This window comes from Atractosteus spatula, chromosome 19 (genome assembly GCF_055471065.1).
Source record: "Atractosteus spatula isolate fAtrSpa1 chromosome 19, fAtrSpa1.hap1, whole genome shotgun sequence".
NCBI classification, from domain to species: domain Eukaryota; kingdom Metazoa; phylum Chordata; class Actinopteri; order Semionotiformes; family Lepisosteidae; genus Atractosteus; species Atractosteus spatula.
In genome coordinates, this window is record NC_142724.1 from 13803508 (window position 1) to 13826053 (window position 22546).

Sequence of the window (22546 nt, forward strand, 5' to 3'; positions counted from 1 at the left end):
ACGCCACCGTGATTCAAAGTCCCTTTTGTTACCCTGAAAATGAAGCCTCATACATTATGTTGTAAATAAACTTTTGACAAAGCATTATCTGTTTGCACACTTTTTAACAATGAACTCTGTAGCCTCCAAGTCGCTTGTCAAATGTAACAGGACAGGTAGCGAACTATCAGTGAGACGTAAGAAGATAAAGTGGACCACAGGTCTGCAATGCACATTCACCGGTGACTGTAAACAAGCAGTGAACAAGAGGAATACAGCCATTGTAATGTTTGAAACAAAAAACTCAAAAGAATTGTACCCCCGTTGGTTTTTTTATTCCCTCTTAAGTACAAAAATCTCCACTGGCTGAGTTCCAGTGTCTCAGCCCCATGCTGTCTTGTTCCTAGCAGGCCTGAGGTTCGAGGGGGCCGGAGAAGGCCATTCAGCACATCACACCCACACCTTCGAGCTGCTCAGCACACCTGTCACGCACGGCCCACTGTTGCTTAACATCAAGAAAATAATACATCAACCAGCCTCCCCAGTCACTGTCCATGGTGACCACACGTGCAATCCGTAAGTGAACGTTTAGCGACGACACCGTGTACGACTGCAGCAGAAAAGGTGATGCAAATGCAGACACAGGTGAGCAACATGTGTACAAAAGGAATGTATTAATGGCACGAAACAAGTCACTCAGAAAACCTGACTTCAAACCCCAAAACATTATTACATAGGTGTTACAAGTTAAACAACAGTGTGACTTGTGAAATGCAAAGCATACCGAAGTACCTCAAAGAGGTCCAAAGTTCTTCACGACGCTTACAATCGTGGTATGAGCAAATACATATTTTACCTTGAATCTGCAGTTCGTACTGTCAGGACTCCAAAATACCATGTTACACTGCAGAATCAAAACTGGCCGATTAACGAAGTTCAGATGTTTTAGCCCAAAGAAACATCTGGAGTACCTTGGTGCTCACCTGTGATCTCGACAGTACAAAAAGTACAAAAGAAACAAAACCATTCCAATGGTCATCCCTCAAGTACACATCTCCTTCCGTACAGCACCAAGGTGTGGACAGGTTGAAACTGGATATAAGAGGGGGTGGCATTATAAAACATCAATAATAGAGGACAATTTGGACAGATGGGGTACTTGTCTACCTTGACTCCATCTTGTGCAGAGCTGCTAAACCCACACAGCAGAGCTGCAGATGATCCAAACTCTAAACCCACTCCCACACCGTGACGTAGTCAAGTACTCCCTCATCGTCTCCAATCAGCAAAAAATAACAGTCCCACAGAAACTTTAACAGCAAAATCATTTCTCTTTTTTTTTGTAGTTTTTGAAACAAAAAAAAAATCCTCAGTCTTCAAGCTTGTGTTATTGTAAATTCCCGGTTCTGCAAGAAAAAAAAAGACATTTCTCAAACTCACATATTGCCGAAGTCTTAGTTTGCCCAGGTGCGCTTTATGCATGCTTGTCCTGTCGGCCACACCAGAGTGCACATGAATGTCCGCAGCTCTTTTTCTAAAAGTAAAGCACCACTGGCAGAGTGATCTTTGCTCATGCACTCTCGAACCCTTATACACACCGGAGACTGGAAAGCACAAACTGTTGAGAACACAATCCCACAACCTTGCAGGAATTCTTCTCTGGAGCTTTGCAAATTTTTTCAGTGGGTCGTGACACTGTTTAAACTCGTCATCTCTATTGCCTCATCCTCAGCTCCTGTAAAGTTTCACAATGGTTTTGCTTTATTTCCAAGTTGTCTTGAAAGGCACTACCTGTACGTAAAATGAAGTCTGAAAAAAGTAGCATCAAAACATAGTGTATTAAAGAGAGTTTATAGTGTTATTAATACTGAATACAGATTGTGTAGGCAGTGACCTGATACAGTCATGAGTATTTTGTCATAGAAATCTATGAGTTTTGTGTTATGCCTTAAAAATTAAGTTTGTAGGTTTCCAGGCTGTTTATGAACCCTGAGTACGATCCCTTCGGGTGAAACATTCAGCAATGCAAACTGACGAGTAAATATCAAGACAACATTGTATGGACAGACAGGAAACACTGGCAGGCAGGCAGGATGGCAGCTGGGTTAGAAACAATTATAATAACCAAGTTATTTACAGACTGCACACAGCCCTGTACATTTATTCACTGTTTCTCAGCTGTAACTGAGATTTAATGTGGCTGCAATAGCAGCTGGCAAACCTGAGACTAGTACAGTAAACCTAAGAGTCTATCCTATAAACTGTAAAATTCAGTTTCCATAAAATTCAACCCTGGGACACAAGTGACTAGATCATTTCAGAGCTAATGTTTTCTGTAGACCAAGTACGAGCAGGTTTACCAATTTGTAACAGAAAAGACGACAGCATGTGTGTGCATTAGAAATTGTCCACTGGGTCTCTCGGCAGAAGAACAGGAGGAAAGCATGATGAGAGGGAAAGGTGGGAGAGCTGAGGAAGTGCGAGTCTGAGCTGGCAATGAGGTGGTATGAGGCAGATCTGTGCCGTGAGCTATGCTGTTGGTTTGCAGGAGTTTGGAGGAGCACACAGAGCAAGCCATGCGGAATGCAGAGGACGGGGCGTGATGATGCACCGATGGCAAAGTCAGCCCTTACTTCAGCCTGGAAGACTGCACTTTGTTATTAGCAATGGCCTTGTTACCGCAGGCTCCTATACTTTGCCAATCTACTACTCTGCTCTGCAGCAATCCTGAAAGAGGAGGAGAGAAAGAAGAGAGAGAGACAGGCAGGCAAAAAGGGTTAAGGAGAGCACAGCACTAGAGGGAGGAGAAATGCTGGGGAAACAGACTGACAAAATCAAAGCCAACCAGCGTCCCCCACAAATGCAGAATCCCCCCCACAGAAATGGATCCTTGTTTTTTCAGGTTACGTTGCTGCTTATATCAGGGAATGCATTCAAAATAACCTAAAGAATACGATCCTGACTCATGCTGTTCAGAGAAGCAAGTCTACTAAAAGAAAGGGTGATATCCTGCACCCTCAAGTACATTCTCTACAGCAAGCCTCTGTACGAGAGACTTCAGTAAAGCAATGAAGAAACGATTTAACTGCAACTTCTTCCTTCTGCACTGTTCTCTGCTGCAGCGGTGATCTGTGGTGACTCAGCTGGCCGCACTCAGAGGCTCAGGATCGCCGAGCTGCACGGCGTTGTGCCTCTCCCCGGGAGACGTGCAGCCTCACCTTACCTGCTTCACCCCCCCCCCGTCAGGCTAATAGCTATCCAGCCACTGTTTGGCACAGGCGGATGCGTTAGCAAGGCAAAGGCAAAGAAGCCAACTGATCTGAAGCCATGAGGACCAGGTCACATGGTAGTTCTCAAGAAGTGCTATCCAAGACTGTAGCTTGGAAAGGAGCCTGTGGCTGGATTCCAAGCTCCTTATGGCACAATGTCACATTAAAAAAAACTTAACACCCTCCTACACACAGCCTCCAAGCATCTCTCAGCACACACCTCTGATGCAATTATCATCGAAGCATGAAATCCCTCTTTTTGAAGTTCATTCATCTCATTAGGAGAAGGACGCTCACAAAAGAAAATGTTTGCTGTAAGAACGGCGACAGTGACGACAGCGAGGAAAACGGCAGCACATCATAGCGAGCAACAGCAGGCTCGTAACTCACCTCTTCACGGCCTTCTGGGCCAACATCCGGTTGCCGGCCAGGAAGGTGAGGCTGCCAAGGACCGCCAGGTACTTCAGAGTCTGGAACATGTTGAGCTGAGTCCAGTAGACGTACATCAGGCCCAGCATGGCTGAAACACACAGAGCGCCCTTCATAGTCCAGATCGGCACTTACACAGAGAGTAATCTGTTCCCTCTGCAAGACATATCTTTCGCTGTTGCAGCAACTGAAGCTGAAACAATTTATCGAGAAAAGAAATTAACGACATCCCTGTAATCGCACTTCTAAAACTTGGGTCCACTGCTACAGCGTATCCGAATGTGACACAAGGACAGGCTCGCGTTATAAGCTTCGTGGATGAAGGCTAAATCCAAACTCATGATCCCACCTTTTCAGTGTTACAAACACGAATTCTTATTAATGTAACATACTTTAGGGAAATGTCTAAGTACATAATCCCACATTGAAACAAAGCAGAGGAGTTTAGATTAAGTTACCTCATCCATTTTCAGTTTGTGGAAAGTGTAATATGTAATATGAAGATATTCCCTTACACGTCACATTTTGTTTTCCACTTAAAGTGTATTTATCATATCAAATTCTGGTATAAACATACCCTATGATATAGGTATCAGCGGACACTTAATACAGTCCTGATTGTTTCAAACTCAAACAAAGCATAACAGACTGATTCGCTCATTCCACATTCCTGTTAAGTCTGTTTCTGTATTTCTGCATTTTGCATTTTTCACCACTATTATTGTACTACTCCACACATAGACAAAATAAATACTACAACATAAAAAAATCCAGCATCAACAGGAGAACTAACAGGGTGTGACGTACAAGCTGTGACCTAAAGTACTGCACTACAAATGACTAAGTAACAGAAAAGGATCAAGTAATTAGTAAGTAAAATAAATAAATATTTTTAAGGTTCAGTTATTTTCACTCTGTGTCTGCAGAAACACTGCTACAGGCCTCTTCATTGAATCTTTACTGTCACAGTACCCTGAAGAGCAACACAATCCAGTCATCCTCCAGTTCTATAAACGCTTTTCAATATTGTTAGTTTTCCACAAAGAAATGTTTCTGCATGAGCAATTTTGCGAGCTGGACTGTGGTTTATGACATACAGTCAAGAGGTGAATTATTCATGAAAAGAGCTAAAAAAAGGTTATTACTAAACTTTTGCACAGTGGGATTTGATTCAAAAATAAGTTACTAAATTATATCTTATAAAACATGAACAAGATGAATTTGAATGCCTGACAGTGATTGTTTATATGTAATTACTTTGTGAGCATTTATCACTGAGCGATGGGAATGTGTTATCTTTAATTACTAGCTCACACTGGGACAGACAAAAGCTGCAAAGAATAAATGAACAAGTGAAGCAGACGGTTTTTAGGACTGCATTCTAAGCGGTTTCTACAGATGTAGAAGTGCATTTATTTACGAGGGTGGATCTCCTACCTTGCAGTGATGTTCAGCTCACTACAGAGCTATCTATTGGTGCTGAACAATTACTAACATAGTAACAATCTATTCCTCGCAACCTCCTGGGTAACTCTGATCTGTATCTTAGTTGCCATAACATTTTATTCCCAGTCTTTCATCCTTTCACTTAATCAAGAAGGAAAGAAGTCATTACAGAAACAAATATTTCAAGTGTTCCGTCAGTTACAAAGAATAATTCCAAAAAACACTTTAAAATCAAAAGATCATGAGCAATAACAGATTGCAGCCCTTGTGAAAGTGGGTTTGTCTTAACCAAAGCCAAAACAAGTTCACAATTTACATCAGTATTCAGGAGGCCTTTGAACAAATAGGGAAATCACTTGAAGACGTTAATAAGAATGCAGGAATAGCCAGAAGAGCTGATGTATCTTGTTCAGAGTTCGTTAGATTAAAGGCACCGTGGAAAAGAATCTAAACAAGTTGTTTAAGTATCGGAATAAAAACCAGAAATGTGCCTTAATGGAAACTAGTGGAGCCGACTCTTACACAGCTTCTGCATTTAAGTTCCCTGCCCTTTCAGTGTGAACGGCACAGCCCTGCGGCAGCACTCACCGGCGTGTCCCAGGTGGAACAGGATGCAGCTGGGGGAGAAGCTGAGGTTCGAAATGTTCGCCCCAAGCTTGAACCACTAGAACAGAGAGAAGAGAAGCAGACAATTTGCTACCCTGCTCACACGGGCCGCGTCCCCGGATTCATGCTCTCCTCCCAGGGGCCCTGTTCGGATTACCTTTCACTCACACTCCTCCCACGTGGCAGAAAAAGAACTCACTTGGCTGCTGTTAGAGATCCATTAAACTCAGAAAAATAAATTGCACAGGGAAAAAAAAAACAGGCTTTCACTAAAGCCACATGATGTGTGAATCATTCTACCAACCCCGGCATCTGTGAAGTAAACTGAACCCTGAAATATGAGAAAAGGGTAAATTTGACAAGTGTTTTTTTTTTTTTAAACTGAATTATTCACATTTCAACTTTTCTCCATTTTCCTGCAACAGACTCAAAGAGTATATTTGAAACTTCTCGCTTTTAAACTTTAAGCAACGATTTTAAGGCTGCAGACAGCCAGCCATTCGCACAGCTGGACAGCACTGTAACAGCTGCTTCTTGAATGGAGGGTCCAGCTCAGAACGTGCAGAAAAGGGAGCAGAGCTTTTGAGCTGGGGCTCTCAAGCTCTTTACAGACCGGTACTAACCAGGATGAGGAGCAGAAGGAGTGGAGAGAGGACCAGGGCTGTGAAGGTGTTCGATACAACAGTTGGTGGCTTCTTCTCTGGCTCCCGAAACAAATGCTGAAAAACAGAAGTGTCGACGCAAAGTTCAGTATTCGGAGCTAAAATATTAAAAAAGCTGGCCTTCAGAGCTCTAGTAAATTTGTTTCACCTCTCACTCCAAACGCCTTGTGCCTCTACCAGCCTCCCATGCCCAGCAGAACGTGGTGCCTGTGCTGCTCAGCGGTGAAGCTACAGCACAAAGCAATCAGCCGAGAGCACAAGAGCAGCCTCACAGCTCTGCTTCTCATATAAAATCTGATCGATGTGAAGGTGTTGTTCCCCAAGACTTTAGGAACAATATAAAACAAACATCTGTCTTTTCGCATACCCCAGCTTGGGGTCAGAGCGCAGGTCAGGCATTTATACGGCGCCCCTGGAGCAGCTGGGGTTAAGGGCCTTGCTCAGGGGCCCAACGGAGTAGGATTCCTCTGCCGGCCGCTGGATTTGAACCAGCAACCTTCCAGCCACAGACGCAGATCCTTAGATACAGAGCCACCTCTTCGCTCCGAGGTTTTTAGGAGCAAAACCTCACAAATATCTTATTGCTGGAAAAACCCTTGGACTAATTAATTATGCACGTATGTAGCTGTATGTGGTAAAAGCTCAGGAATGATACGTGGCCCTGTCGAGGCTGCAGAGGGCTTGGGGACGTTCTTACCTTAATCTCTGGTTTGGGAGTGTAGAGGTTTTTGGACTGGATCACAGAGGGAGCCTCTTCATCCAGGAACTTCAGCACAACGTCAGCCTAGGTAGCCAGAGGCAGGCAGAGCAATCAGGCCACGATGTACAACTGCCAGAGTCAAGTCTTGATTCCCATCACAGCACCCTCTTATAGCTTAAACAAATCCTTTTACAAAGACGGATAGTGGAGGAATTTGACTAGCCTGCTCTGCAATTGCATTCAATACAGCAGCCAGGAGCTCAGACTGCTGTGGTAAGTGTGGGCAGTCAATGTCAACTATTCAGCAACTGGTGTCAAAACTAGACTTGGCTTTAGGTTAACAACAGAAACAGAAAAGGCTACTGAATATTTATGATTTAAGCTTTCTGTTCTACTGTATTTATAGGAATATATCTCATTATATGCATTATATATCATTTACATCACATCACTGGGAAGTAAGATCTCATTGGCCTAAACTCTCTAAGTTCATTTCATTTAAAGTGACAGCTGACCTGACAAATAATGTGCTTTTTTAAAAAAAAAACTTTAAAAAAATCCAGTGTCGTGAGAAGGAAGAAGCAGGAATACAATGAGAACTGTAAAAGTATTCACCTCCAGAAAAACTACTGCTGCACAATTCTTTGGGCAGTATACGAAATAAATGTTGAGTAGTTTCTTTACAAACTCATATATTTTTATTCTATATTTCCATGATAAACAATACCCTGTTCCGTCCAAGTTGATATCTTGTCTAACTAGAAAGTGTGAACAAAGTCATTTAATATTCACACAAGCTGTATTCATGCTCCTCAGCTCCTTGGCTAGTCTGCTGGCTCTGCTCACCAGACACTTTAGCCTTGGAGACCAGATTCTCCTCCGGTGCGTCTAGTTTAGACAAGAGTGCTAGACGGTATTCTTTTTAGGACTGCCTGGCTCTCTTTATTGCAGATGAAAAGATCATGGCGCTTCAATGGGAATCTCTCATTCGTTTTTTATGGCATCACTTGATTCTAGCATTTCCTAAAATTATTTATAAAGAGCTTTCTACCCAACAGATTCATGTTTTCAGGACACTCCCGGAAGTGAAACAGACTAGTCTAAAAAAAACAGCTGGATGGTATTCCCAGATGAATTACCTACTAAAAACCAAATGAGCTCTGGAGGGCTGCTCCTGTAATTAGGTCTTTATTGCACTGGACATAGTTGTATGATATCACTTGAAACTTTAAAGTAAATGAAACACTGTTCACATAAAAGGGCCATTTTCATAAAGACTTACTAAAATATGCATCAAAATCATTAAAAATAAAGTACACAAAATCATTAAAAATAAAGTACACAAGTGCAATGTACAAAGAAAGATGAGCAGTTTTGAGCAGCTTTGGGGATAGGAACCTGAACGCATCAGCGAACTTACCACATGCCAGAGGACTGGGTTCTCCAGGGTGGCATCACCCACAATCAGGTACAGCGCATAGGTGCCAGATATGGAGTCAAACTCGGACTTCCTCTCAGCCGTGTCCAGCTCGAACTTGTACACATTCTTACTGTCAGGCTCAGCGACAAACACCACCTCCTGGCCCGTTTTCTGGTTATGGAGCCGCACAAAGGTCTACAGTGGAGAAAGCCGACAGCAGATACAGGACATTGAAGCAAGGAGCGGTGTGCACAGCACCAAGGCCAGGACTGTCACACGTGCACCACAAACGGTTCAATCCCACAACCTGTATGCCTACAGACTGAGTTGAATTGTCAAGTGGAAAAGCAACTCCAATATAACTTCAATGAGCTGCGTCTTCAAAGGGCTGTGTAAATTATGGCCTATGATCCCCATGACTGTCCTGTACCTGGTGAGGCGTCAGCTCCACACCGGTGTTAACATCCACGAGCTGGAAGGACAGTGCAAAGTTCTGGTGGCTGTCTGCGGTGAAAGTGCCCTTCGCCTTTGAGGGATACTCCACCCTGGGGAAAGATACCAGATTTTGATTATCTGGCCAGAGACTGGCTCGTTCACATTGTGCAAAATCGAACTCCATTCACCACTCATGGGAATCTAAACTCCCCAAAACGGTCCCTCCCTCTACCAGACAAGTATGAGTATCCCGGAAAGGATGTACGTTAACTGCTGACAATAACCGAAAGGGAACAGCTTTTGCACACAGCGTGACACTGCCCGTCGGCTGACCTGGTTGTCTTTGGTCCAATGCTCTGGTCCTTGTCCACCACCGACAGGTCCATATTGGTTATGCCCACCTCAGTGGAGACTTTGACCTTCAGCTGGAGAAGAGAAATAAAGCCGTCAGCACATAACTGCCGACAGTCAGCTTTAAGCTTTCTGGAGCGTCACGCTTCAGAAGCTCAAAGGCCAGCTGTGCCTGGTTCCTGTGTTAAAAAGAAGTGTTGCGCTCTTCCAACGCATGCCCCAGTGGTAAGCTTTCACAGAAAGTGAGACCCTGAACTTTTATTTTTCGATTGGGAAAAAAATATCTTCAAATCACTTCTCCACGACTGATTAACTGCAGCACTTTTCTTTGCAACAAGCTGTCTTTTTCTCCCATTTTCACGTGTTTAGAGGAAGTCATCACCAGGTGGTTCAATAGCAAAGCTCATCAACAACTCATTGCCAGAAACTAGTGACAGAATATCTTATATTGTTTTCAGAAGACAACTGTGCTCATGTGATGACACAAAGCTTTGTACAGAGTGCTCATGTCGGAACATCAGTTCAGTAGGGTGTCCTGTATGTATCACAGTACTTCAGGTTGTCTGTTGATTTTATCAATATTCATTTAAATATTCGAATAGCTAGTGTATTATTTTGACTTATATAGTTTGTGTTTTAGCGAGTTAAAAGTCAGGACAGATTAGGATATTCCCAGATGCAACTGACTTCCTTGTTTCCCGAATGACAGAAAAAGAGAAGCAAGCAAATTGTACAGATCCAGCTCCTAGGTTTTCTTTCACAAAATCAATGAAGAACAAAAGAAATGAACCAGTGCTGAAGAAGAAATCAATATGGAAGCATTGCTCCACGTGCATGTGTGTGCACTGTATATTCAAGTCTTGATGCTGCTTAAATTGAAGCTCATCAGCTACTGCTTCTATAATGCACAGTTTCAAGAAAACTGTTTATCTCAAAACATTAGGGTTTGTACACAATCTTTGTAAATGGGTATAATTTGGGTGTCCTATAGCAGCTCTCAGTGGACTCCCATGGATGTCTTAGTTAGACTGACACCTCTGATAGACATGCATCTGGCCAGTGTGTGAAATTATTGGCTCACGCTCAAGATTTGAGATCTTAAGTGCTAAATGCCACATCACATTTTTATGTCTAGTACAATACGATGAGCTATTTAAGTGTTTAGGTCTATTTAGCTTTAGTTGCTAAAGCAGACTGTACTTGACATACAAAAACATTTACATTTATGATAAATGTTAATTTTTTAACATTCGGCCTCCCTCTACAAAACTGTAGCTGTGCTCATGAATACTGACGTTTGACTTAACAGTGTGTGCAAAACCAGCACTTGTATTCCAGCACACTGACAAACTGTTGTAACCCTGCTAGTGCAAGACGAAGTTTGCAGGGTACCATTCCCCAGTATTAGACCTACACATTTAATTCTGCTTTTAATTCTGAGGTCTTGACTTCTTTGTATTGGCAGACAAGCTGAAAAAAGGCATTTGTGAGACAGCTGTAGTTAGCAGATCTTCCCAGGGTACCACAGAAAGTACTATAGCAGCTCTCAGTAGGCTCAAACTGAAAACAAAGGATCAGCACTAATCCCGTGTTTCTCATGAGATAAGTACCAACCCCCTGTACGGTGACAGCCTGCTCACCCAGCAGCAGCTGATCTCACACCTCACCCACCAGGATGGAAATTGCCAAAATCAGCCCACAGTACCCATCGCTTTTCACCTCCACCTGACAGGCTCAGGTCTGTCACTCGCCTACACCGTCACTAAGCCCAGCCGCAGCGAGCAAACCTGGATCAGAATGGGATCAAACCCTGCCGACGGGCTTAAGCTCAACCTTCGCCAAGCAAAACTGCTCCACCACAGAGAATATAAGTATCCAGTGTTACCGTGACTACTCCTCAGAGCACAGCACAAACATCCCGCATCTGCGCACCAACGGTGACCGCAGTTGAACAGCAAGCCAGTTCAACTCAGAAGGAGACGAGGAAAAAGAGCAAGAGGAGAAGATACAAAGACAGGGGAAAGCGAGGGAGGAAAAGGAAAGAAGGGGAAAGTCATTAAATTGTCAGACTTGCCATTTACAGGCCTTAAAATTCTGCTCCACCCGTAACACTAATTGGTCTGAGGCTATTTGAGAGTCCTAACACACAGCCCGCATGAGAGCCGTCACCGTTAACCGCAAGATCTAATGAGCCAGATCTGACATGGGAGGTCAAGTGGGGAGAAAGTTCACCTCTCATCCTGTCAGGACTGAAACCGTGCGGCAGCCCTCCAGTTTATTTCTAACCCCCCTCCCACACAAAATTAATACAATGAATCACTTCAGCTGCTTTTTATTTTTAACACAGTCAAACAGTCATTTCCCCCCGGAGTCCAAGTCCATTAACCTACCAAACAGCGAAGCAGCATAATTACTTCACTTCACCCCTCAGTTAAAGAGCCTGAGATCTGCAATTACACGCCAGCGGCATCTCAACACAGGAACACTGCGGGTCAAACACAAATTCAAGTCACTCCTTTGATTCCCGAAAGCACGGATCCTTCTGTGATCGAGCAAACGCAGTCATTTCTCCAAACCTCGCAAGTGCTGTCTGAGTGATACACAGCCGGGCATGAAAAAGTTCCCAAACTAGAGGTTGACATTCAGTCTATAATCCTTGATATTGCTTGTTTGGCAAATCAGTAGTTAAGAGAAACTAAAATTTCATCTAGGCGTCTCTTACAAGTACCCGCAGTTCGAGTCTTAGCCACCAAACTAGGATGCCAGTTCCAGATACCCACAACTCTTTGTGCAAAGAAGAGTTTCCTATTCTCTGTCCAAAATGAATTCCCTTTTAATTTCCAGCTGTGACCTTTGTTCCAATATTGAATATGAAATAGCCCCAGGTTAATCTGATCTATAACCCTTAATTTTTTAAATACCTGGACTAAATCTCTTAATCTCCTTTATTTTGGATCTAAGATGTTTATCGCCCTTAACTTGTCTGTATCTGACCATGACCTAGAACCAGGAATCGCTCGCTGCTCTTCTCTGGTCTCGGGACCAAATCTGAACATAATTTTCTAAGTAATATCACACGAGAGCATTGTAAAGCTTAAACATAACTTCCCTGGATTTAAATTTCACCCTTTTTTATCCTGGCTGTCATTGGGTATTGTTTCACTACAATTGCTTCTGGATGAAGATATAGAAACCCACATCCAACACCCAGTTTCTTTTCATGTGTAGCTGAATCACACAAGCAACACATAGTGCATGTTCCAAATACCAGTGTGGATCACTTTGAACTTCATAAGGCTGCATTTCAAATTCACATTGTGAATTTTGAATTATTTTTCAATAGCTGACAGTTATATTCTTCGTATATTCCAGAATGAGACTATGAAAATGGAGTCGCCACGCACAGTGCCACACCAAGCACAAGCACAAGACTCCCCCTCTGTGTGGGATCAGTAAAGATTTTGGTGTGCACTCGCAGGCAGACTGCAAACCCAGGCTCACCTCCACATGGTTGGCTACAAAGCGGCTGTCTCCAGTCACAGCTACAGCAAACTCGTAGTAGCCACTGGCAGGCTGGCTGTCCATGAAGTTCAGCTCAAACCGCTCACTGGAACAGAGAAAGAAAGGTAAAAAGAGTCATCTTCACCACAGCGCCACTGCTGCTGGCCAGAAACAGACTGGAACAGCTCTTCCTCATACAACCTGTAGCTTATTTAACTTTTAAGGCCCTACTCCACTATTCATTTTACATATTTGTCTTATACTTTTATCCAAAATAACTTACATTTGCCCCTTTTTCTACAGCAGATTAAATACTGGAGTAATTTGAGTAAGGCGACTTGCTCAAGGATATAGCAGCAGTGTCTCATCTGGGATTTTAACCCGTAACCTTTCAGTTACAAGTCTAAAACCCTAACCTGCTACTACTACTCCACACTGCTACTCCTGTGCCTCAAGAAAACTGCACCCCCCCAATCGACAAGCCAAATCCACTGTGGTGATACATTTGAAGGAAAGGATATCGGTCAGTCACAGTATGTTAAAGAGTTTCAGAAGACAATTACCTTTATTAAAAAAAAACTCAGTAAAACATGCATGCTATATTGGTTTACAAAGACAGACACTAAATGAAACTAGCTAAATATCTAGAAAGATTTATATGAACCTGCTGCAGTTCCCATAAAGCATGAAGAAAAATATTTTCCTTACAACACACTCAGTGATCACAGAGCTATGGAATAAGAACAGCCTCATTATGAGGCTACCTCATTATGATTTCTTATTTATTGCACATCTGCAGTCATTGTTTACATTCAAATTGTCTACTTGTACATTGTCTTGATGCACTGTCTGCACTTTGTGTTTTTACACTTTTTTAACAATCGAGAGACTTTCTGTACATGTACAAGCTACATATGGCAATATGTAGTAAACTGCTACATCTGTTCTTTTTCTTTTCCTGTTTACAACCGTTTTTTGTGCAATATATGCCAGGAACCCGTGCAATATATCTATATTTATATTTACATCTATATTTATATTCATATGTGCAATACGATTTTTCTGCGTACTGTTCTGTTCTAGTTTGTTCTTTGTGTGTTCTGGACTGTAAGTAACTCTTTTAGTGCACCCCTCACTGTACTGATTGTATTGTATGTATTGTATTATTATTATTGTATCATTCGTTACACTGTGGCTGTGTTGTCTGTGTTAAGCTGCTGTTGCACTGCAATTTCCCTCACGGGATCAATAAAGTATCTATCAATAAAGTTCAAGTTCATGTTCAGCCCCACTGCTGATGGCACTTTTCAGAATGGGCACACTACACCCAAACGAGGACACTACAGGGGCCTTCAGGAGCATCACTGGCCAAAGGAGGCTGCTTCCCCCGGTTCTAGCACAGTCTGGTACTGAGTGATGGGCAGTGTTCACCTACTCTCGGAGCATGAAGGGCGCCTGGCTGAGGACGACACTCTTGGAGGACACGGAGCGAGCCGACTCCAGCTGCACGCCGGCGGAGCTCAGGGGCTGGGAGAGCACGTTGGTCACCTGGAGCTGAGCAGCACAGAGAGAGCGTCAGCACAGCAGCCCAGACAGCTGCGGCCACAAACTCCACCGCCTATGTTGAACGGGAGCTCTGGCAGCGGCACTTCCAAACCACTGCTTTTTATCCCCCTTGCTGAAACCTTACTTTTCTTGCAATTCCAGATTGATCTCTTTCCAAAGTCTTAAAGGGGCTTCTATGATGTATATCTACTGACTACACCCATAGCAGCCATATCACCCTGCAACTCACAACTGGCAACCCACTGGAGCTCAGCAGAGTGAGCCTGGTCAGTACCTGGATGGGAGACCTCCTGGGAAAATCTAAGGTTGCTGCTGGAAGAGGTGTTAGTGGGGCCAGCAGGGGGAGCTCACCCTGAGGTCCACGTGGGTCCTAATGCCCCAGTATAGTGACGGGGACACTATACTGTAAACAGGCGCCGTCCTTTGGATGACACGTAAAACCGAGGTCCTGACTCTCTGTGGTCATTAAAAATCCCAGGGCGTTTCTCGTAAAGAAATTTTATTGGCCTCTTAATAATCCCCATCTATGAATTGGCTTCATTACTCTGCTTTCCTCCCCACTGATAGCTGATGTGTGGTGAGCGTTCTGGCGCACTATGGCTGCTGTCGCATCATCCAGGTGGATGCTGCACATTGGTGGTGGTGGAGGGGAGTCCCCATTACCTGTAAAGCGCTTTGAGTGGAGTGTCCAGAAAAGCGCTATATGAGTGTAAGCAATTATTATTATTATTATAACATTTGGGGGCCTCAATAACTTCTGTCACTACATTTTCCTTTAGAAAATCTGTCCCCTTCCCTCTGGAGACAGACAATTCGCTAATTCTCTGACAAACGCCAGCTGGCGTCACACGTTCAATAAGGCAACAAAGGGGTGAGATTGAGCTGCGTCACTGTTTCGGGCTTCACCTCCAGGAAGACGCCTACGTGTGGCTACGAGGACACACTGAGCTGTGACACCACTCCAGGGGCTGAGAGTGAGGGACAAGGCTGGCTGTCCTGACGGGAGTGAAAGGGGAGCTGCCTGCGCACACGGGGGAGGTACCTGCAGAACGGGCTGCCTGTAGGAGACGCTGGCTGGGCCCTCCGTGCTGACGATCACCGGAACGTGGTAGCGGTTGTTGGAAAAGGCAGCGGCTGCGCTGGCCACACTGAAGGCCTCGGCCAGCGAGCCCCAGGACTTCTTACTGAAGATGGAGTTCACCAGCTGAATGACCTGATCCTGTTGAGGGCCAGAGCCAGCACACAGGTTAACACCTGCCTACACTGGGCACACTTTTAATCTTGGTGCACTCTATTCACATGATTTTGCATTTTCTTTCAAACAGCTAAAACCTGGGCATGCAAACAAGCAGCCCATTATGTCCTGGCCAAATTTCCCCCTGGCCTTTACCAATCATGGCCTCCTAATAATCCCCATCTATGAACTGGCTTCATCACTCTGTCCTCCACAATGGTAGTGGTGGAGGGGAGTCCCCATTACCTGTAAAGCATTTTGAGTGGAGTGTCCAGAAAAGCACTATAAATGTGTAAGAAATGATTACACTATCAAGTAGTGTTCCCAGACAGGCTTAAGAAAATGCCTAAAAGGAGCCATTTGACCTCTGGCCCACCAAAATACAAAGCCAGTCACGTCCTCTTTTAATTATGTCTGTCAAAGATTCATAGAGATTCATAGCTCTCTCCATTAGCCGGATCTTATAGACACAAAGGAAATCAATAGTTAAAAAATGGTAACAGTGTATTCCCATCGTCGGAGAATTCTGCAGGCTGGGGAGGTTCTGTTTAACAAATACAAACTCTCTTTGCCAGTGTTTATCGATACTGCGGCTTTGACCTCGCGTTTCCAGTTCTATTCAGGTGTGCATCTCTCTTCGGCACGGCACAAGCACGAGCGATGTACCTCTTTCAGGGGGGGCTCCACGCCGACATGGTCAGAGAGGGCGTAGGCTGCCGTCACAAACAGAGCGGTGACCTCCAGCCCCTCCTCAAACTGCAGGTACACACCTCCCAGGTCATCCAGCCGCGCAGCCAGGTCCTGTGGGGGGGGGGCAGGACAGGACTGTCAGAACGGGCCCCTTGCATACGCAACACACCAGGCTGACTTGTGCACACTGAACCAGGCACACATTTTACACAACTGTGCCTGCATGCAACAAGAACGAAAGCTTTTTTAATCTGTCCTTGCTCTCCAAACGAACTGCCAGCTAAAGGTCTTTTCCCTGTGTCACTTGCTGTCATGCATCTGCCTCACCGACTCTATAAAACTAGCAGATTTCTTTAAGCTCTTCCCCACTTATGCCAGCTTGGCTCTTCCCTTCCAGGAATTAGGATTATTTTTCATGAGAAATTATAATCGTTTTATAAATGAGGCTGATCAGGGATGAAAGGTTTTATTTATGGAATGGTAAAAGAAAATTCCAGCGCAAATTTGGAAATTGGCAGCACTGCTGCATTTGAGCGCAAAACCGCTATTCTGCTTCAAGTTGAAGTCATGTTTCTCACTGTAAATGACTATTTAGAGTGAACTGATATTTAACAGACCAGTGCTGCATCAGCAAAATCACTGTCAGTTTTACTGAAAGGTTTAACAGTATTTGCTGCCTGGTGTAATGAAACTTTCTGATCCTGGATTCTGATCTATAATTCTACTTAAAAATAGTTACTTATATTACATAGAAATAACATTGTGTTTCCTTTCTTCTCTTTTCAGCATGGAATAAACCTTTACTTGTTCCTTTGCATCCTACGCATGCTGACGCAGCTCCCTACTTGAATTACATAGAAATATGACAATTACATAACCAACTATGTTCCAGAGCAATTGAGTACTTGCTTAAGCTCACAGCCTGTAAAGAGAAAGTTATAGGATGCAATCACACTGCTGGGGTGTTGTTTCTCAAATATAAAGCTCTAGACAGTTCACCACCTGCTAAGAGCTGTTCAGACCAGCTATTGTCAAACCAGAAACATGCAGCTTGCTTCAGTTTTATATACTACAGACCACAGTTGAAAAGAAAACAAGACACCTGTGTGCCCTCAAAGATCAGGGCTGCCGTTCGCTTGTCTGAGAAACGGCCAACCTAGCTAAAAGGAAAGACAACCCCAGCCCTTTCAGTGCTTGGCTGAAGCTGCCCGTCTTGTGTTCTATAAGGTCCAAGTGGCGGAAAGGTGACCCTCTCCCAGTCCTCTCCCACCAACCTCGATCTCCTCCAGGATGCCAGTCAGCTCGGCCTGCTGGGACAGGCGTGAGGCCGTCAGCAGTGCCAGGGTGATCCTGCGCAAGGCAGAGAGGACACAGCTCTCAGACAACCTCAAATCACATGGTGGCCATGGCTTTAAAAGCTCAGATCACTAGAGGTGGTAAGTGGACTTAATAGTATACACAATCAAAACCGAAAAGACCTTATTTAATATTTCTCATTTTAACTGACAGACTTATTTTAGATGAACTTCCAATACAACACTTCACTTTTAGAGTATTATGAATTGTATCTTAAGGAACTTATTGCTGAACTTATACCCTCAGCACCATCTAGTGTCCAGGTACAGAACCTTCAAGGAATGACACACAATCCTCGTGTACTGTGCCTATAACAAAATATATGCAAATGCACACTGATGGGTTAGTGTTTCAATAGATAACAGAGAGCTTTCCTCCTAAGAACAACTTCCCATGGAAAATAACTATACACTCACTAAAAGAACTTCCATGTCCAAGGCACTGCACTAATGACTACATCCTAACAGAAGCCAGCAGCCATATCACCCTGCAACTCACAGCCAGCAGCCCCACTGGAGCTCAGCAGGTGTGAGCCTGGTCAGTACCCGGATAGGAGACCTCCCAAAACTAAGGTTGCTGCTGGAAGAGGTGTTAGTGGGGCCAGCAGGGGGAGCTCACCCTGCGGTCCACGTGGGTCTTCATGCCCCAGTATAATGACGGGGACACTATTATACTATAGGTGTAACTACGGCATCCTGGCCAAAATTCCCATTGGCCCTTGCCAATCATGGCCTCCTAATAATCCCCTTTTATGAACTGGCTTCATTACTCTGCTCTCCTCCCCACTGATAGCTGATGTGTGGTGAGCGTTCTGGCGCACTATGACTGCCATCGTACATCCAGGTGGATGCTGCACATTGGTGGTGATGGAGGAGAGTCCCCATTACCTGTAAAGCTTTTTGAGTGGAGTGTCCAGAAAAGCGCTATATAAGTGTAAGTAATTATTACTATAGAAGCAGTTGTTTTTACCTTGAAAGGATCCTATGACTACATAGACTAATAGTGTTCAGCTTAAAGAAGCCGCCTGCATACAGATGGGTGAATGCAATTAATGACGAGGACAAAGTCAATGAAAATGAAAAAGTGGAGTCTGATACAGAGTGCAGAGAAGCACGCCGATCGTGTGTGGGATCAACCGGGTTTGTCTGAGGCGAAGAAAGCCCAGGGAGAGCTCGGAGACATACGCCAGGACGTTGTCCTCCTTGGTGATCCGGGCCGTCAGTGCGCTGATCACTTCCTGTGAGGCTAGGGGCAGGCCCAGCGAGCTCAGGGCGCTCACCGAGCGGTAGATCTGCGCAACGGAAGAGTCCTCGCTCACCGCTGCCAGGAGGAGGTCTCGCGTTTCATTGGACACCGGGATCTAGGCAGAGCACACCGACACCTTCAACACCCCCTGTGCCTAGCCATATCTGAGCGTCCGTTGTCCATTAAACAATTTTAGATGCACTAGCTGAATTACAAACTGAGAAACACTTCAAGGTCATGCAAACCAACTAGGTAAAGCACATGATTTCACATTTTTCTCCTTTATTCCATATGCTTCAATACCGTATTTAACATTTAACGGGAATGCAATCTAAATTATGTTGCAAAGGAACAAGTAATAGGTTTATTCCATGCTGAAAAAAAGAAGAAAGAGAACACAACGTTTCGGCCGTGGAGCCTTCTTCTGAAGAAGGCTCCACGGCCGAAACGTTGTGTTCTCTTTCTTCTTTTTTTCAGCATGGAATAAACCTATTACTTGTTCCTTTGCAGCCTACGCATGCTGACGCAGCTACCCACCTGAACTACTAAATTATGTTGTTCTAACTATGGTAAAGATCTTCGGTATATAGATAGCTACAATAAGAAAACAATGTTATCCAAGAAGTTTAAAGAATTAGAACAATGTTGAGCACTGATACCAGGTGTACAACAGGAGACTGACTTACCTCACATCCGGAAAGGGCCTGACTTGCCTCAGCAGCGAAGAAGAGGGAGTCGATACTGGTAGGGTCAAGCTGGGACTTCAGGAACTGGCATGCACCCTGCTGAGATATGGGGGGGAACAGAAATCAGACATCAACAGGGCACACACAGACAGGACTACTCCCGGGGCAGACAGAGAACAGGGCACACACACACAGACAGGACTACCCCCAGGGCAGATAGAGAACAGGGCACACACACACACAGACAGGACTACCCACGGGGCAGATAGAGAACAGGGCGCACACACACACACAGACAGGACTACCCCCGGGGCAGATAGAGAACAGGGCACACACACACACAGACATGACTACCCACAGGGCAGATAGAGAACAGGGCACACACACACAGACAGGACTACCCACGGGGCAGATAGAGAACAGGGCACACACACACAGACATGACTACCCACAGGGCAGATAGAGAAACAGGGCACACACACACAGACATGACTACCCACGGGGCAGATAGAGAACAGGGCACACACACACAGACAGGACTACCCCCGGGGCAGATAGAGAACAGGGCACACACAGACAGGACTACCCCCGGGGGAGATAGAGAACAGGGCACACACACACAGACAGGACTACCCCCGGGGCAGATAGAGAACAGGGCGCACACACACAGACAGGACTACACCCAGGGCAGATAGAGAACAGGGCACACACACACAGACAGGACTACCCCCGGGGCAGATAGAGAACAGGGCACACACACACAGACAGGACTACCCCCGGGGCAGATAGAGAACAGGGCACACACACACAGACAGGACTACCCCCGGGGCAGATAGAGAACAGGGCACACACACACAGACAGGACTACCCCGGGGCAGATAGAGAACAGGGCACACACACACAGACAGGACTACCCCCGAGGCAGATAGGGAACAGGGCACACACACACAGACAGGACTACCCCCGGGGCAGATAGAGAACAGGGCACACACACAGACAGGATTCTCGAGAGGAAGGGGCAGACATACAGACAACATACCCAGAGGAGACAGAGTGATCTGGGCACGCACTGAGACAATCTACGCCAGGGGCTGGGGAGTAAACGGACATGCACAGAAACAACAGCAAGAATAGGACTTCACATCGTTCACCTCATCAGACACTCCGGCTCCCAGTTTCTGCAGCCCCACGATGGAGAAGTAGGCGGACTCCAGGTCCGTCAGAGGCTGGTCCAGGAAGGCTTGCAGTCGAGTCGCATCGCCCGCGGACAGGTGATAGGAGGGTCTCAGGCTCTGAGCGCCGAGCACCAGAGCGAAGAGAACCAGGCTGATTAAACCTGCACAGCAGACAATCACCAAGAAGAGACCTCAAATCACAGCTCTGCGCAAGGCGGAGCAGAGCCCCTAGCCCAAAAGTGGACAAACACTCCTCCGACCTACAGCCCTGGAGCCGCACTGTGCACTAATAGACACTGAGCACCAATGCTGCTGCCTTATTGTAATCCTACAGGAACATGGGATGCATCTGCCAAAATGTACCAATAAATAAAGCAATCAAATATTAAATCCTACGACACTATACTGATCACCAGGGTACTGTAAAATAGTAGGTTTTACAAGACTTTCCTTTTGCTTCAGCAACTTAGTCATCAGAATAAAAATTTCATTTATAAGTATACCCATATTTTATAAGACATCGTTTTCACTGTACTTTGACAACAGCTACACGCCTCGCTCCCTTTGCAGACGTGCCCACCTGTGCGCGCCATGCAGTCGTTTTCGGATTACAAAGTGCGATGAATGAAGATTTTTCTAGCACAAAAAGGCAATAATAAGCACACTGAACTGATGGCTCTATAGCACTGTATTTTATTCTATTTTTTCCACGTTAGTAACCTCTCTCGCTCACTTACCGGACTGCGCCATGTCGCCGAGTGCAGCGTCACCAAAACCCGCAGGACTGCTTCCGGGACTGGCGGACTGTACCACCGACACTGAGCAGGGGACACAAGGCAAAAGGGTGAAAGAGTATAGCGACAAAAAAACTATATATAATCGAATAACTATATATAATTATTCAGAATCGAAAATAAAAACACGCTGTTGTTTTAAGGAAACTGCGAGCCTCTCATAGCAAATAATGTTATAATGTGGCTTTTTCGTGTACTCTATTTCTACAATGGTCTTTACTACGATATTTGTATGTGTGTGATTCATTGATAGGACTGCACGCTGTTTTAAGACCCGGAACGAATACAATTAGTTTTTCTGACTTCGATGACATTTTCGACAAAACTGGATTACTGAATAAAAGTAAAGTGTTGACATTTTGCGTTTTCGTTGGAGAGAAGCGGGCAGATCCTATAGAGAAGTGTGTCTGTTTGTGATTGGTCCGCCGCCGCTTTCGGTCAACTCCCACCAGCTGCACTTCCGCCTTACTGTAGTGCAATTCTGTTCCCGTCCAGCTGCGGGTTCTCAGTCCATTTCAGCTTTTAAGGACGAGAATCAAATTGTCAGTGGTTTAATTTGACCAAATAGCTCTGCAGATGCTGCTGCTTTAAAGATACTTTTAAAATAATAATAATAATAATAATAATAATAATAAATGCTTACACTTATATAGCGCTTTTCTGGACACTCCACTCAAAGTGTTTTACAGGTAATGGGGATCCCCTCCGCCACCACCAATGTGCAGCCCCACCTGGATGATGCAACACCTGCCATAGTGCACCAGTACGCTCCCCACACACCAGCTATCAGTGGGGAGGAGAACAGAGTGATGAAGCCAGTTCACAGATGGGGATTATAAGGAGGCCAAGAGTGGTGAAGGCTAATGGGAAATTTGGCCAGGATGCCAGGTTACACCCCTACTCTTTTCGAGAAATACCCTGGGATTTTTTAATGACTACAGAGAGTCAGGACCTCGGTTTTACGTCTCATCCAAAGGACGGTGCCTTTTTACAGTATAGTGT

General features: G+C 44.9%; 1 protein-coding gene across 6 annotated transcripts; it reads right to left on the reverse strand.

Annotated features, from left to right (window-relative positions):
- Positions 1-292: 292 nt before the first annotated feature.
- rpn2 (ribophorin II) lies at positions 293-21536 on the reverse strand. Of its 6 annotated transcripts, none has more exons than XM_088937539.1 (18): positions 21488-21525; positions 20727-20911; positions 19576-19671; positions 18829-19004; positions 17563-17638; positions 16265-16399; positions 15407-15583; positions 14234-14352; positions 12799-12904; positions 9280-9371; positions 8942-9056; positions 8512-8706; positions 7089-7175; positions 6353-6448; positions 5712-5787; positions 3639-3768; positions 2613-2706; positions 293-1385 (listed from the first exon to the last, which is right to left on the reverse strand). In XM_088937539.1, the coding sequence occupies exons 1-17, from the start codon at positions 21498-21500 to the stop codon at positions 2655-2657; spliced, it is 1926 nt and encodes a 641-aa protein (XP_088793665.1). In that variant the 5' UTR covers positions 21501-21525; the 3' UTR covers positions 293-1385; positions 2613-2654. The 6 variants fall into 6 exon arrangements, with proteins under 6 accessions (XP_088793665.1, XP_088793663.1, XP_088793666.1 ...); XM_088937537.1 differs by having other exon boundaries at positions 19576-19674; XM_088937540.1 differs by having other exon boundaries at positions 21331-21502.
- Between the last annotated feature and the right edge of the window lie 1010 nt (positions 21537-22546).

Coding starts and splice junctions, on each gene's coding strand:
- rpn2 (XM_088937537.1), bottom strand. Junction 17,639..18,828: donor AAGGAGGACAACGTCCTGGC/GTATGTCTCCGA, acceptor TGCCTTGCGCAG/GATCACCCTGGCACTGCTGA. Junction 6,449..7,088: donor CTCCCAAACCAGAGATTAAG/GTAAGAACGTCC, acceptor TCTGTTTTTCAG/CATTTGTTTCGGGAGCCAGA.